Below are 15,387 nucleotides of genomic sequence, written 5' to 3' on the forward strand. Positions count from 1 at the left end.
CTCTCTTTTTCTCTCTCCCCATCTCCCTCCTTCTCCCTTGCTCCCTTTCTCAGACTCTCGCCTTCCTCCGCAGTCCAGCATTAGTGCGATCAATAGCACCGATCGCATCGGGGACACGAGGCAATCCATACCCATGTGCTCCCTTAGCGCACTGCAGTGGTCACGGCTTAAGTGCATGGAAAGGTGTTATACCTCTGCCAGACGGGAGGGAGACAATGGCCGCCATTGATCGCAGTGACATGTAACATCTTTCTCTTTCTCTCTGTCGGTCGGGCGTGGTCGACATGCTGTTAAAATCTGTTTAGACTTCATTCAGTCTGTTTTGTCTGACTCCTTTTGTGAAACTTGTGTTTCTCTGTAGAACAGGGGACACATGGTATAATAGGGCCCACGCAAAAAAATGGGTGCATATGAGCATATCTGGTTCAGATAATACACAGTATACCCGTATGAGATATCAGCTGGGGGAAAAAGCCGAGCTGAGTTCTATGAGGGAACAGCAGACAAATCTCCATATGTGGATTGGTTCCAGTCAAGCAAGGCAATTTGTTTACCAAAAATAAAACATTTGAAATTGTAAAAAATGGAGGGTTTAGCAGGTGCTGGTGGTTGATTAGAAAATGCTTCTAATAAAGGATCCATCTGTGAGCAGAGACTTGATGTAAGGCAGATTAATTGGTCATGGATGTCTACATAATGCCACATAGGAAATCTCCTCCCATATTCCAGAGAAAACACACAAACACACACACACACACACACACGTTTCGAGTACTTAGTATGCCATCTAGAAGTTTCTTTTCTCCCACTGTGTTTGAATACTAATAAAGTGTTTCTGCACAATCACAATACCCTAATGGCAATTAGATTCTTTTGTTTGGTTTCCAAGGGGGCTCCTATCCAAACCGTGTTTTTTTCATTATTGGGCAATTAAGAGTTATTTGTCCGTAAGATTGACATTTATGAAAGCCAGGCTTAATTATGGGAAAAATATGGCTGAGTCAGCCATCACGACATTACAACGGTGCCGAACATTAAAGACCTGCCGCTGAATCAAAAACACAACTCTTTTGAAATAACTGACTTTTGAGGTGTAGTCCTGCGGACTACACCTCAAAAGGTGTTTTTCGCATATGAACTGAACTGGACAAACACACTGTCCACAAATTTGTGTTGGCTTGATGGATTCGGATGTTATATTGAAAAAAAAGAAAGGTGACAGGAGGATCTGAATTTAGTTTTCCCTTGAACCGATGAATGCATTTGTTGGATGACAGTCATGTGAAAGTGAACAGTACATTCATTTTCACACCTGTAGTAGACTGAGCTATGGTGTTTTTGGATTTGCACACACGTGCAACTCCGAGGCACACATACAAGTAAGTGCGCCTGCACATGCAAAGTCAATCCTACAATGAACATCCATTTATTTCTACCCATATTAACACCAATGAGGGCATTACCATGTGCATGCTTATACACGCGCACACAACCACACACACACAAACAAACGTACGTACACGCATGCATGCACTCACACATGCACGCACAACACACGCACGCACACGCACGCACACACACACACACGATTAGTGAGACTTACAGTTAATGGAAAATCTTTGTAAAACTCATGGGACATCGACCCTATAATTTGTGGTTTGCTGATGGTGGGTTGCAAAATATGACATAAAACTTGAATGTTAACATAGATTACTCTGGCTTCCTCTTTAATTTGCTGGGAAATTGTAAACAGTAGCTTCTGAAACAGGATTCGTTACATTTGAGCCTGTTCGTGTCCTGATACGGAACAGGAAAGAGAGAGATAAGGTCTCCGCCCAAACACTGGGAAATGTGTGTCAGATGGTGTTTCTGAATGCGGGCCCATCAGGACATGTAAAGGAGGACAGCAAGTTCAGGAGAAGCACATGGAAACCTTCAGTTCACATCATTAGTCCTGTCTGCCACCTTGTCAGGGTATTTATAGCTCTATTCATCCATCAACAGGTCAATGACACAGTCTGCCAATGGCATCCTTCGCTTCCAGTCCCACTAGGTATTACTACTGCGGCTAGGCTAGCACTGGGACCAGCTGAGGGACTTTCCTGGAGCAAGGATCTGTTTCCAGTTGGTGGTCTGGTTGCTGTGGGACCTCGTAGCAGCATGTTACACTCAAGTGAAATGTTAGACTTAGTATAGTGCTGTATGAAGTGTTACACTGAAAGAAGGGAGGACACAATGCACCTACTATAAATACACATTTTGTAGCCTACAGTGATCTATTATGAGGACACACGGAGGCCTGTGTGTGTGTGTGTCGTGTGTGTAGATATTGATGTTCAGCACGTTTGAAATAATGGGCAATGTGTTAGAGGCCTGTGTGTGTCTATTGTGTTGGATATCTACCAAGGAGGCTGGTAGTCTGGTGTTGTGCTCTCCTTGGCGCAGTGTATTAACACACATAGTGTGGCATATTCTCTGGTGAAGGCGTCGAGTGAGAGTGGGAGTGGGAGAAGAGCTGAGTGGCAGAGTGGAGGGGAGGCTCGGTGGGCTGAACGTTGTTTACCTGTCAGCTGGCATTGATTAATCTTGTGTTCGGTGAGATCGCTCAGCGACTCGAACACCTGCCGGCAGCTGTCGCAGCTGTGCAGCGCGGGCTCCTCGTCCTCCTCCTCTCCCTCTTCTCCTTCCTCTGGAGAAAGCAGCCTCTTCCTCAGACGCCCGGTCTCACCATCCTCCGCCGCCCTCTCGAGGGCGCACTCTGGATCTGCCGAGCCACAGGAAATGACAGCACCACATAGTCAGAGGGGTGACCCACACAGTGAGGTACTACAGCTTCCTCTGGGTGACAATAAAATGGATTTCTAGACTCTGGATTTAATAAAAACAATAATAAAAGCTGTAATAAAAATGCAGGTTCAATTTGGGCCTCTGTAACTCAACCACTCATGCCATAACAGAAGCGGTGGGCAGGTGAGGGTGAGAAATATACAGGCACACACAGACGGGGTGGCACAGTGCTCTCTCACACAAATCTAACACACACACACACACACGGCTCTGTTATTAGAAATGGTTTTACGTTGTGTTTGCCCTGCTTCACCCAAGCAAAACTTCAGTATATGAAACTAGACTGATGGGAATATGTGTAGTCAATAAATCCTGGATTGCAGTTTTGGCTGGACCAGAGAAATATGAAATTCTGCCAGTGCGTGCTGGATTGCATCAGTCAGCGTCTATCAACAGAGACAGACCATGCCATTTTATCAAGGCATCTAAGCCAGAAACTGTGAATGTATGGAGCGTATCATACAAAACTGAGATCGGTGTGTGTTAGGCTGTCGTCACGACACACACTTCCCTAAATTATTCAGCTTTGCTCGCAGGCAGCCGCGGGTCGCGCACATCAATATTCTTCAATCCATCTGCAGTTTTGTCTCTTGTTGGCTTTGTGCTGCAGCAGTGCCAGGGGTGGGTGACTGACTAGCCTGTACCAGGACAAGGATTATAAAATATACTGTAAATACTGTGATTGGAAAATATTCCAACTACAGATCAGACGTTGCCTTGATCACTCACGGCGTACAATAAACATCTTCATCCAGGAGCATAGCAAAGTGAATCTGGCTTTGCAACAGCATCATATAAATAGGCAGCATGGCCTGCAGCCCTCTTTCTCCCCTGTTGTGACCATTAGACTTCACAATATGACTGATTAAAAAGCCATGCTTACAATAAAACAATCATGTCGCCCTGGCTAAGTCTTTGTGGGGGAGAAGAGCCCTTGCACTTCACTGGCAGCCATTTTAAGCCCCACTGATGCAAGTGTTCCTCAGCTTGTCCTGAATCTCTGGAGGGGGGTGTTAGGAGGAAGCCTGTTTTTTTTTTTGCCTCGCACACAGTTAACAGTGCCTGAGGACAAGGAGTGTGGGGCACTGATGTGTGCAGGTGTGGGTGTATAAATATATATATCGGGTGTACATACACTCGGGCAGCCATTTTAAGTTCTGATTCTGTAGGGTGCTCTCAAACTGTGAAATTCCTTGAGGAAAGGCGTTCCAGAACTCATCAAGGCCACCCAGGATTTTTCCTTCCCCCCCCACTTGCGCCAAGTATTGATGTAACATCACACCCTCCATTGTCCTTCCCTCTTGGCGACTGAGGCTCTCGGAACATGCCCTCTAAAAATATCAGCACTGTGGTCCCCAGTGGGACCATGCAGAACAGAACAGAAGGTGTTTCAAGAAAATGAAAATCCCAACCCAATCCTCACAGATGCAGGCCTTTCTTGCTCAGGGGGAAACACTTCTGACTGAGGCCAAAAGCCACACAATATAGACTTATGATTCATCCACACACACAGACCCAGAATTCACAATATGCACCAAAATGTGAACGCTCCATGTCTTTTTTTACGAGGTGCCTGTGGAGGAGGTTAAGACTCCTTTATGAATCATTAATTTCTCTAATGTAACAACTCAGTCCTGTCAGGGAAACAACTTACAGCTACATTGAAGAATTTTATGTTTTGTCTGGTATAAAAACACAGAATTCAGACGCATTTTATGCTATTTTTCAGATCAAGTTGATAATCATAGATCTCTGATAGTGACTAAATGAACAAAACAATTAAGAGATAGTGGGAAATTTTGGATTGTCGGATATCTTACTAAGTGTAGCTGCAGCCCCCATGTACAGAGGCTTCAGTCCTCCTACAGCGGCAGCAGGCTCAGTTCCAACGCGGTCTTCCTCACTCCCCCTGCCCCTTCCATTCTACCACCGGTCCTATCAATGAAGGCCTGAAAAAGGCCCGCAAAAAATATCTCTAAAAAAAATTGGGAAAATGTATGAGCCTTAACCCCAAAGAGCTTTATGCATGTATAAGTTTGTTTTCCACTCCCTTGTTTTCTCTTGTTCGAGTGACAAGTTTCAGCTGCAACTTCCCGTGAATCAAAGCTGCGTGACCTCTGGTGCACCGCTGTAATGCGGTTCAAGAAGTGCACACTGCTTCATGTTTGGGTGGGCTGGGGGAGGTTGGGGGAGCGCGAGTAGGGGGGGGGGGACTTGACATGGCAAGGTCACGTCCAACCCTGGGATTAAAGAGCCGCGTCAATACTGAGGTTCCTGTGCCTCTGGGCCTCATACAGTAATCCATCAGATCAGGACATCCTCTTCTACCAGTCTCCACAGGCTGGACAGCGCGGATCAATACCAACATGCTTGGAATGGCTGACAATCACATGTGGAATATGGAGGCAAGATGTGTGGCGTGTATCCAGAATTTTCCGTCGCGCCTATAATGCCCTTTTTAATTTTGTTAATGAGTTTTGATCATGTAAGTGTAAAAGGTAAGGACAAGAGGGAAGCTACATTGACCGCTGATCCATATTCTGATAAGGTCAGCTCAAAGTAAGACGATCGCAGCTCAGACTGAGAAATTATTCATGAGGGGAATATAATGAAGATCTGACTGAAAGATTTTTAGGGATGAATTTTTCCGTCTTCACGGCACTAAAAGTGCGTTAGTACAATACTTATAAAATGTGAGAATCTAATTGGTGATTGACATCTTTAGAGCCGTGTAATATCTGTCTGAGTCGAGTCCATCCATCATACAACCCTCGTCTCCTATGGTACCTAGTGACATTTATAATGCCACCACTTTCTTCTTGTAAGATGAGGAGTTCCCTGAACCCACCACCCTTAGATTATTGAATATTTCTGCTTTTAAATATTTATAACCTTTTAATTGATATTCTCTTCTCGGCTCCATTAGCCCCAACAGGGACCCGTGGTCCCTAGCAGGGAAGCCTACACTTGTCCCCCACTGTCTGGCCCACACACTGAGACAGGTGGAAACACTGACCACGTGGAGAGGAGGAAAGGCATGAGTGCACAGGAAAGCTAAAGGGAAGGGGGGGAGAGGAAAAGTGAAGAATCTGGCCAAGCTGCAAAGCCTGAATTCCATATAATTTTCTGCTAAAAAAGTTAAGTCCCCCCATGAACCTTTTAACTTCACTGGAGATTTTTTTGTCTAACCGTAAGCTTAATGATTAAATAAAAAGTCGAAAGCCTCGAAGACGGAACAGAGAGACACAAAAGTTGTTGTTGGGTACTAGAGCAAGTCTCTGAAATGCAACATGTGATGAATGTCAGTGATTTAAACTGAAATCCATTCAAAATCCAGCACCAAAACACTGAGCACAAAAACGTGTGAAATCACTGAGGGCTATGCTCCTACTTGCCTGTGGATACAGTACGTCTCCATCAGGGTTCAGCCGGAGTTTTTCTTTGTGCAATGAAAGACCTCGGAGCCGAAAACATTATTACCAGCTCACCCATCTCCTCATTTCCCCCGTCATTCCCAGAGACCCCGATCCTATGATGCCCCCTCCCCGGCAACCCACCCTACAACCACCCACCCCCAAGTTCAAATTAAGAATTTATTTTAACCAGCGAAGCAGCTTCTGTCGACACATGTCGGCGGGCCTGATCAAAGGTGAGTGCGCTCCTTTATCAGAGTGAGGGAGGCTGTCAGAAAGAGGAGGACATTAAGATTGAATAACCTTCACACGGTTGCCGGTGCCTCATTATTTAAAAATCTAAAACTTTTGCCGAGCACCCTCCATATATAGGTCACACTACACTCTAATGCCACATGTGCCTCCGAGTGTATCCTCCTCTGTGTGGATGGGATTTGGGGCTCTCCACTAAGGCCGTCACATCCACTGATCCCCCATCATTAAAAAAAACGTCATGATCCGACGACGAGTCTGCGAGTTTGACACTTGCCAGATTGATAATGATTGTCAAGAATTTGCATGGGGAGGGGGGGTTGGGGGCGTCTGTGTTCCTATGGTCGATACATGCAATGTGATTTATCTGCCTCAAGTCCCCTAGATTCATATTAAGGATTAATTGCTGTTTAATATTTTGATGCATTTGAAATTTGAAAGTAGATTAGCAGAGGTGTTTGTCAAAAGCCATCTCTCCTAAACGGCTAAACACATTACAAGCTCGAAGTGAGCGCCGCGCTGACAGAAAACATTTCCCCACCTTGCTTTATGTTCCAAATAAACATGCAGTAAATTTATGAAAATTTTATGATGCATGCTGAGATAAAAATAAGAGTAGCACAGACGGAGGAAATGTGCAAAACAATTATAGGAGCAAGAACAAACAATGGAGACAACACAGAGAGCAATACATGAAGTAGCACATATAATCACAGGTATACAGACGCCATCATCCATCATTAAAACAACGGAAAAAAAAGATATGAGCTTACAAAGAAGAATGGAAATCAAAGCAGTTAAATGAGAAACAGCATTTGAACATACCAAATGCTCTCTCTCACCCTGCCTCACTCGCTCTCTCCCAGGGAGTGATAATATTGAACGGAGCGCCTTGCCATGCCATTAGTGCAGTAAAACATCAAAGGAAATGAATAATAGAGAATATGATTTTCTGAAGTGGTGGAGTGAAAGAGTCCTTTCCTCTTCCTGCCGTAGTGAGCCCTGCAGTACATTGATCTGTGGGCAGCCTCAACCTCAGCCAGAGCCGGTCTCATGCGCCGCGCCACGACGCTACACAACTCTACACTACGGCACCGTGCCACCCAGACGCCCCTTCAGATCTCTGGAACACTTCTATTTGCCTCAGTCCACTCCACTTTGGCCCAAAAAACAGCCTCAATCTGACATAGCCACGAGCAAAAAAAGAAAGGGAGAAAGAAAGAAAGAAAGAAAAGGATGTATATATAAGAGAGAATAAAAAGCACGGGGCATGTGGTTATAATTACACACAGGCAGCACAGTGGTAAAGCCAGGCTGCAGATCTTAAGCCCGCTCCACACTCTCTGGGTAAAAAAGTGCACAGCCTCATTAAATCTCAGATATCACACTGTTTCTGCCCCTCTATACTATGCATAATACTGTCTATCTTTTAGAATGCCTCTTTTGTTAGCATTTCTCCTTTGCCTTTACTACATATCAAACATGAATAAGGAGCAGGATGCAGGGCCTGCAGAACGCTTGCAGAGTCACAGAAGAGCACGATTGGGGGTCTACTTATGAGGCAGATCTTGACACCATGTCTGATTAAGCCCTAAGCTTGTCAGGACTGTAATGGCTATTGTGGCCGTGTCCGTCCAATTGGCACCTGCAAGAAAAGCAGGTATGCTTTTCCACTGCTTTTCAATTTGACGTTAAAAAGGGATTTGTTTGGGTAGTGGTTTAACCGCTAGGACGGATTACTGTTGCTACGGCGAAGACCGTGCGACGCGCAAGCTGCAAGGACACGTTTGACAAAGTCGGAGGTGACGAATTGGGAAATGGCGAGCGAAATCTCACACCGCCGTTAAAGTTTACCGCCACAAAACCGCCTTCTCCTCAGTGGCCATTTGTCGTGCCGCATCCTACGACGGGGTTAAAAAAGAAATCAGTCAGACGAAGTCAAATGAGGAAAGTGAGAAATTAATTTGTGCGCCCTCCTGATTTCTCCACAGGCAGACATCGATCATGTGGCGGCTGTCTCCCCTCACTCTGGAGATAGAGGTGGCGGAGGGATGGGATATTCGTGTGTCTGAGGGGGTCGTTGTAATCAGGCACACTCATTAGCTCTGCTCTGGCTCTGGATGACAGGAGGCCTCCGAGGCAAGTCCGCCTCTTACGCCCAGTCCTTCATCCCTTGAGCTGGGGTTAGATGGGCTAAGGAGGCAGTTTCTTGCCACAGAACCACCCACCAATACCCGTCAATACGCATTAACGCAGCGGCAGAAAGATGTTGCTCTGCTTTTTCCGGGGACGAGCGAGCGCGTTACAAAAAGAAAACCGGAGCAAAGATCACCAACTTTCCTGATCAACTATGTGGTAAAAGGGTAAATTGGACAGACAATTACAGAAATTGCCTTTTCTGTGCAGCGCGATGTCCGAAGGCATTAGATTGTTTAAATAAGGTGTAGTTCAAGAATCTTAAATCTAGCTCAAAATACCCTCCGCATGCTAAAGCAGACTTTTGTAGCACACAAATAACCTGACAACGTAATATCGTAGTCATAAGCAGTTGGGGAAAAAGTGGAATATTTTGTAGTGGTGCATGCAGCTCCTGCATTTCATACAGGAGCACTCAGAAAGCTGTGGGTAAACGCTGGACTAATGTGGCAGCCTCGGAGTACCCAGGGTCCCCAGCCTGCTGGGCAAAACCATCCATATCGGGTTTAAAATAACCACACCTGAGACTTAACCTTTACCAGAGACAAATGAAATGAAAATATAGTGTGGTGCATCAGGAGCAGGCTTCATTCAAAGGGGGGGTTCTGCTAGCCTGACCTGAATTACCGCTATTTTCCTGGAGGGCCACTGTGAATGGCGACACATGGAGACAGGACACATTCATCTGGGTAGCTCTATTCTACATCATACAGAAGGTTGGGAAACAAAGAGTCTAAAAAAAATGGCAGCAACGCACAGACACACAAGGGCAGCTATAAGCACCCCTGCATGTGCGCATGTACACAAACGAGAGGTTCACCGCTCGGCCCCTCAGTTCACGTGATATGAAAACCTCAAAAACAGGAAACTTACTTGATATCATTCTGAACCCAACAAAGATTTTACAGACAGACAGACAGACAGACAGACAGACAGAAGAAACACACGCACACACACAGACACATGATCCACTTTCCAGCCGAAAATGATGAAATATGAAATGGAGCATTACCGCTTGGAATGGCAGTCTGCCCGGGACTGTGCTGGTCCTCTGTCACATTGTCTTCTACTGCCAGAAAAAGAGAAGGGGGAGAAAAAGAGGAAAAGAAACAGTTAACAGTGAAAAACAAGTTCGACACTTTGAGATTTCCTCCTTTTTTATTATTTACTATTGAGATTTTTCTGTACGGAAACTCCAAGAGATTTCAACAGCTTTCGACAGCTCAACCTGTGGTTTGGGAATCCACGAAAGCCTTTCATATGCATGAGCTTTGGCAACAAGGCAAACAGACACCCACGTAAATAACATATTGGACTGGGTAATGACGTGATGAATAATGAACGTCTCTCCCATGAAACGTCCTCCCAACATCAACAGTGACCAAGTGAAAAACACCTTGATGACTGCATTAAATTAGTGCCTTGGTTACCTAAATATCAAAAGGACGATTTGTAGATGCCAGTAGGATATGGAGCCTCCGAAAGCGGATCTGTAATTCAACTTCAATGCAAAAAAAATATATATTTATAAAATACACATTCACAGCCAAAGCAGCAGCAAAGTGATTTTGGATTTTGGAGTGGCTGACAAAATAGCGACGGCTTGATCAGCACTCAGATCCGATCATTAGGTCCACATTTGACTTTTTGTAAACAGCCCTGGCCTCGAAAAACACGACTTCTGTTTAGTAAAAGGTAGAAACCTTTCACATTGGAGCCTTTCTGGAACTTGTGAGAGTTCCTTGTGGCATGTCAAGCACCAGAAATGAAATGGATTTTAACAGCGGGGAGAGAACAAAAGAGTCTCCCACCTGTTCCATGTAAAATGAGGGTCTCACTGAGGACTTCTTACGCCTCTGCGTTCCACCCCTGCAGTTGAAATGCATTCTCCATTGTGTCTTTTCTTTCTAGCCTTTCATTTTCCTGGGCAAAGAGGAAGGGGGAGTCTGACAGGACCTCCCAGTAGGAGAGCGTGGCAGTGATTGCCAAAGCAGAAACTGGCGCACTTTTAAAAATCGCACAAAATATCCTGTACTTTGCATAATTAAGGCAGGATCCTATGGAGCCAGAAGCCTTTTCCTCCGGGGAGCAAAAGCCAGTGTCAAGCACGGTGTCAAACCTCAGTGAAAAATGAAGGCGAGAGTGACAAACTGTTTCTCATGAAGACGGCAAACGACGGAGCAACTATGTTTTGCTTTCAGGCCTTGTCCAGCCGAACCTGAATTCTCAAGGGGTCCTTGCAAGAAGACTCTGTAGAATTCCTCTGATCGGAAATATTTCCTTCAGAAACAACTATAATGGATGTGTGCAGGAAATATGCTAAACAAACGGTCATGGGTCTGGCAATTAATTAGCTAAATCAATTAAAAGTGATGGAATAGACATAGCTGGACACCGTGGAGGTATATCCCTTGGAGTCACCAAAGACTGTAGCAGCCAACACGGAAACCTCGTCCTGTTAAAGGAGGCCTTGGTGACTGACGCCTTGAGAGTTTAATGAGTTTCTCCAGCACAGTTGAGCGCCGTGCATCCAGGATCATTTAAATGGGCTAGGGATAGGGGGTCCTAATAAATCCCCCATGGTTCTATCAGAGATTGGTGGTGGGAGCCTGAGTTTTTGTTTTGAATACCATCCCTGTTGGTGAGATGAGGGAGTTCAGGCAGAAAATTCTATTTCACAAGGCCAGAAGAACTTTTAACATAACGGTGGTGTGTGATGATTTGTCACCACTGTGAACTTATTAAAAGTTGTGTCGTTTAAAGTAAACACCTTCCGTCACAGTGCAAATGCTCCGCTCATTTGCACACGTCTTGCAGATAATTAATGGCGCGCTAGGAGTGATCACAGAGGATGAGCTGTCAAGTGAGGGCAAACTCGTGTGATGTTTTCATCCTAGCTGGACACTTGAACAACAATCATAGCACAGTGCAAATACAAATAGCTGGACAGTTTTAATTAATATACTCTAAAGCTCATGATCACCTCATAATGACTATAACTCCAGCTGAATACGACTCAGTCCGGACTGTTGTTAATGCGTCACTGCTATCAGTTAATTAATGTTTGACAAGGTACAGTGTATCACTCAGTCGGTGACAAACTGTAATCATGCTGCTAGGTTTTGTTAATATAATACCAAACACACTCGGGACCATTTCAGCGCTGCTCCTTTGATTTTTAAAATGCAGAGCAGGAAAACCATAATCCCACAACAAGTGACACAGCATTAAAAGCCACTAATTAACACACGGGCCACACAACAAAAATGAACGTAGTTACTGTCATTATGTTGCGAGTGACAATCCCCAAGACGGGACATTTCCTTTTTCAGGATGAATTAATTGTCTACAGATAGGAGAGCTACACGTGACGCAAATACAAAGAGACCAGAGTCTAAACCAAATTATGCCAAACACAAAAAAAATATATGAAACACATTAGTCACCACATGTGCAGACAACGAAATATCACAACGGCAGAAACGGACGATTTTACAGACAGAAATAAGCAAAGCGCGATAAAAACTCAGCAGCTGAGACTTTTCCGAATCCAATTAAAATGAATTCCCTCTGTAAGAGAATAGTGTGTGGAGAAGGTATGCGCACAAACTTGTCTGTGTATGCTTTACATGTTTTGTGCTTTTGTAAGAGGATTTCTATTAATTTGTATGTGTGTGTGTGTGTGTGGGGGGGGGTATCTCACAGCACTTCTCATACATCAAAAAAACAACAACCCTGAGTGTGTTCCTGGATATGCGTGACTCATCTGCTTGGTTACAGCCAGCTTGGACGATACAGTGCCGAACACAATGGCTGTGTAATCCGCCCTGACTGACCGAGAAGGAGACGCTCGCCACAGGGACTACAACTCAATTTAGTTCGGGTCAAGAGGTCAACCCTCCTCAATTAGGGCTGTGAAGGGAGGGAGGAGGACACACACTGCACATGAATAACTTTCTTAATGAGCATTATTTGAACTGGTGATTAGTGTCATAAATAATTTGCAATAGAGGAGCATGTTAATCACGTTGTATAATATTTGTAATCCTTCATACATTGCCTTGTACTGTAAGCAAATCATAGCACCTATTATTAAAATTGCGCTCCACTAGTAGCAATATAAAAAATGTCACGAGGCCATAATTCTGTGAAGCAATCATTGCAAATTTGGCTTCCAAAAAAAAAAGTAATATTATTAACGCTTTTTAAACAGGCAAACGAGGCACATGCAAATAAGCTGCAGCAACGTATGATTTCATTTGCAGCAGTGGTGCAAATCAATCACTGTCTCTGAATCAAGACTCGTTCTGCATGTGGCAGACAGTCTATGACAACAAGAGAGACACATGCCATGGAATAAGAAGAGATATCGGCCAGCTCCCGCGACACCCAGTCCAACACACTGCGCCGCATGTCAAGAGCACTGACAGCCGTGCTAATGGGATTTTTCTATGGCTCCATCATAATTTCCTTAATGATAATACTAACCATATTTTTGTGTCACATTAGAAAAGTGTTAATGGGTGTTATGCCACAGATCATTAATTGCGAACAGACTGGATTACTGCAGCTTCCTATAAACTGGAGATGACACAACTGTTAATAGACATTTTTAATAGGGGAGAAGAAAATAAAGTGGAATAGCATGTTTCTGTATTTTTAATTGATTTAACATTAAACATGCCGAGTACAGTGTGTATTTAAAATGAAGACTTTTTGAGTAGTTTTTCTCACAGAAATTGTTATCATGACTTTTTTATCTTATACTGGCCTTTACCCATAAGGACTGAAAGGGGAGTGGCTTTGTATCTTTGGGCATAACGTCCATGGTCAAGTTTCTTTTTTCCGAAAAGAAAAGCTTCAAATTATGACGGATGTGGAATTTTTTTTTCTGGTCAGTTTTAGTTTTGCTTGACAGGTCCAATTTTAGTAGCAGTTTTATTCATATTTCCTTGACATGGAGGGAAATAAAAATGTACTTCAATACGAATCTGCCCAGGAATTTTAATGTAAAACAGACAATTATATGAACTTTGTTTTTCATATGCCCTTGCCAGCTTTATAAATCAACCTGATCTGAGAGTCTTGTATTTTAAAATAATAATTTCTCTCATGTAGCTAAACAAAACTCCAGGGTTCATCCGTAAGGCGACAGATTTCCGCTCTTCTAAAACATCAAATATTTAAGATTTATGTGACACAGCGATGATTTCATGACGACTGCTGTACTCAAAGAATACGGCCCAGAAAATATATTTATATGTGCAGATGGGAGACCTGTAAACTTCCGCCTCAGCCAATTAACACTTCAGGACTGAAGCTCGAGAGTGTCATTTGTGCACCAAATGAAAATATCAGCCCGGCCTCACGTTAGTCAGGAAGTGCTGGAGGACAGGCAACGTGGCAGGCGTCACATGCTACATGCAGGATTTGGACGGAGATCCTCCTTCCTCGCTGCTCACCACTGACTGAGTCAATGTGCTGACCCAAAGCCTCCGCACATCAAAACAAAATTACAATGTGCCTACAGTTGAGAAATGTGGAAGGCTCCGGATTGAGTAAATGTCAGTGGCTGGGGTGAAGTGTTTGCATATAAGCGAATGATGTATGGTCTTGTCCTGTGCCATTTATTCCCCCAAGCAATAACGTAGCCGGATCTGTCTCTCAGACTTAATTGAAACGGGACTTGTAATGTTGCCCTTTTCCTCGATGGGACCAAAAACATAACCTCTGACTCCCACAAGCAGGCAATACTGAGGAAGTGGGTGTGTGTTGGGGTACACGAGGGAGAAAAGAAAAAAAAAAAAGAGTGCCAACTGTCACAGCATTATTTTCTCCTCTACATACACTCAATGTCCATACGATCAAACACCGCACACGATGCCCGTTCTACCTTCCCTCTCTATTCCAGCGGCACCTCTGTTTATTTTCCCGTCTGTAGAACAAAGTGTTCTTTCTGTGCATAAAAAAGCACCGTCCACATTGGCCACTGCTTAGAGTCAGCAGAGGACCTGAGCTATAGAAGTGAAACCTGAACTTTGCCACCTCAGTCTGCTGGCGAAAACATACAGTATGCACAGGGACACACATTTAGAGATGGCTCTTTTGTGTTAAATTCTTCTTTTTTTTAATCTACAAAATACAATGGCAATTCCTGTCTTCTATAAACAAGAGTGAAGAATGCAGCGTCAGGCAACTATTTAAAAAAAAAATGACAAGGAAAGTTATTGTGGACATCTGTATAAGTGTATCTCGGTCCCTGAGGAAAGAGATAGACAATGAACAATAAATAACATCTGCCTGGCCTTCCCTGGGTCTGATCCAAAGCAGGGATATATCTGTGACGTATCTGCATTTCAGCTCCACTCGAGCAGTTGGAATGAAGACATAAAAGTCGGGATGTTTTGTGAGCTACATTTTTCCAATTTGAATTTTAGTGACAATAACAAAACAAACAATGTCATCACTCTGACTTCATTTGCATTCTGATACACTCACTCTCTATCCCTCTCTGTCACACACAGATTTACACATATCTTAACAGATGTTGTCTCCTGCACGCACACGCACACACACACACACACACACTTGTGGCATGTATGCATGCTGGCAGGAGACGATTATATAAGTGATGTGTCTTTTGAGAAAAGCAAATGTCACACCAACTAACAAAAAACAC

General features: G+C 44.0%; 1 protein-coding gene across 5 annotated transcripts in view; it reads right to left on the reverse strand.

The window, feature by feature from the left end:
* The window catches only part of LOC118310752 (zinc finger protein 521), an 88,576-nt gene that overhangs the window by 71,044 nt on the left and 2,145 nt on the right, over positions 1-15,387 (reverse strand). For 3 of the 5 annotated variants that reach the window (XM_047331964.1, XM_035634003.2, XM_047331963.1), the window contains exons 2-3: positions 9,721-9,777; positions 2,564-2,764 (exon numbers count right to left, since the gene is read on the reverse strand). Coding sequence is in view for 3 of the 5 variants with exons in the window: in XM_035634003.2 (XP_035489896.2) it covers positions 2,564-2,764; positions 9,721-9,777 (258 nt within the window). In the remaining 2 variants the exon portion in view is untranslated. The remainder of the gene's footprint in view (positions 1-2,563; positions 2,765-9,720; positions 9,778-15,387) is intronic. The other 2 variants (XM_047331965.1, XM_047331962.1) reach the window with 1 other exon arrangement.

Source organism: Scophthalmus maximus, chromosome 5 (assembly GCF_022379125.1).
Source record: "Scophthalmus maximus strain ysfricsl-2021 chromosome 5, ASM2237912v1, whole genome shotgun sequence".
In the NCBI taxonomy this organism is placed as follows: Eukaryota; Metazoa; Chordata; class Actinopteri; order Pleuronectiformes; family Scophthalmidae; genus Scophthalmus; species Scophthalmus maximus.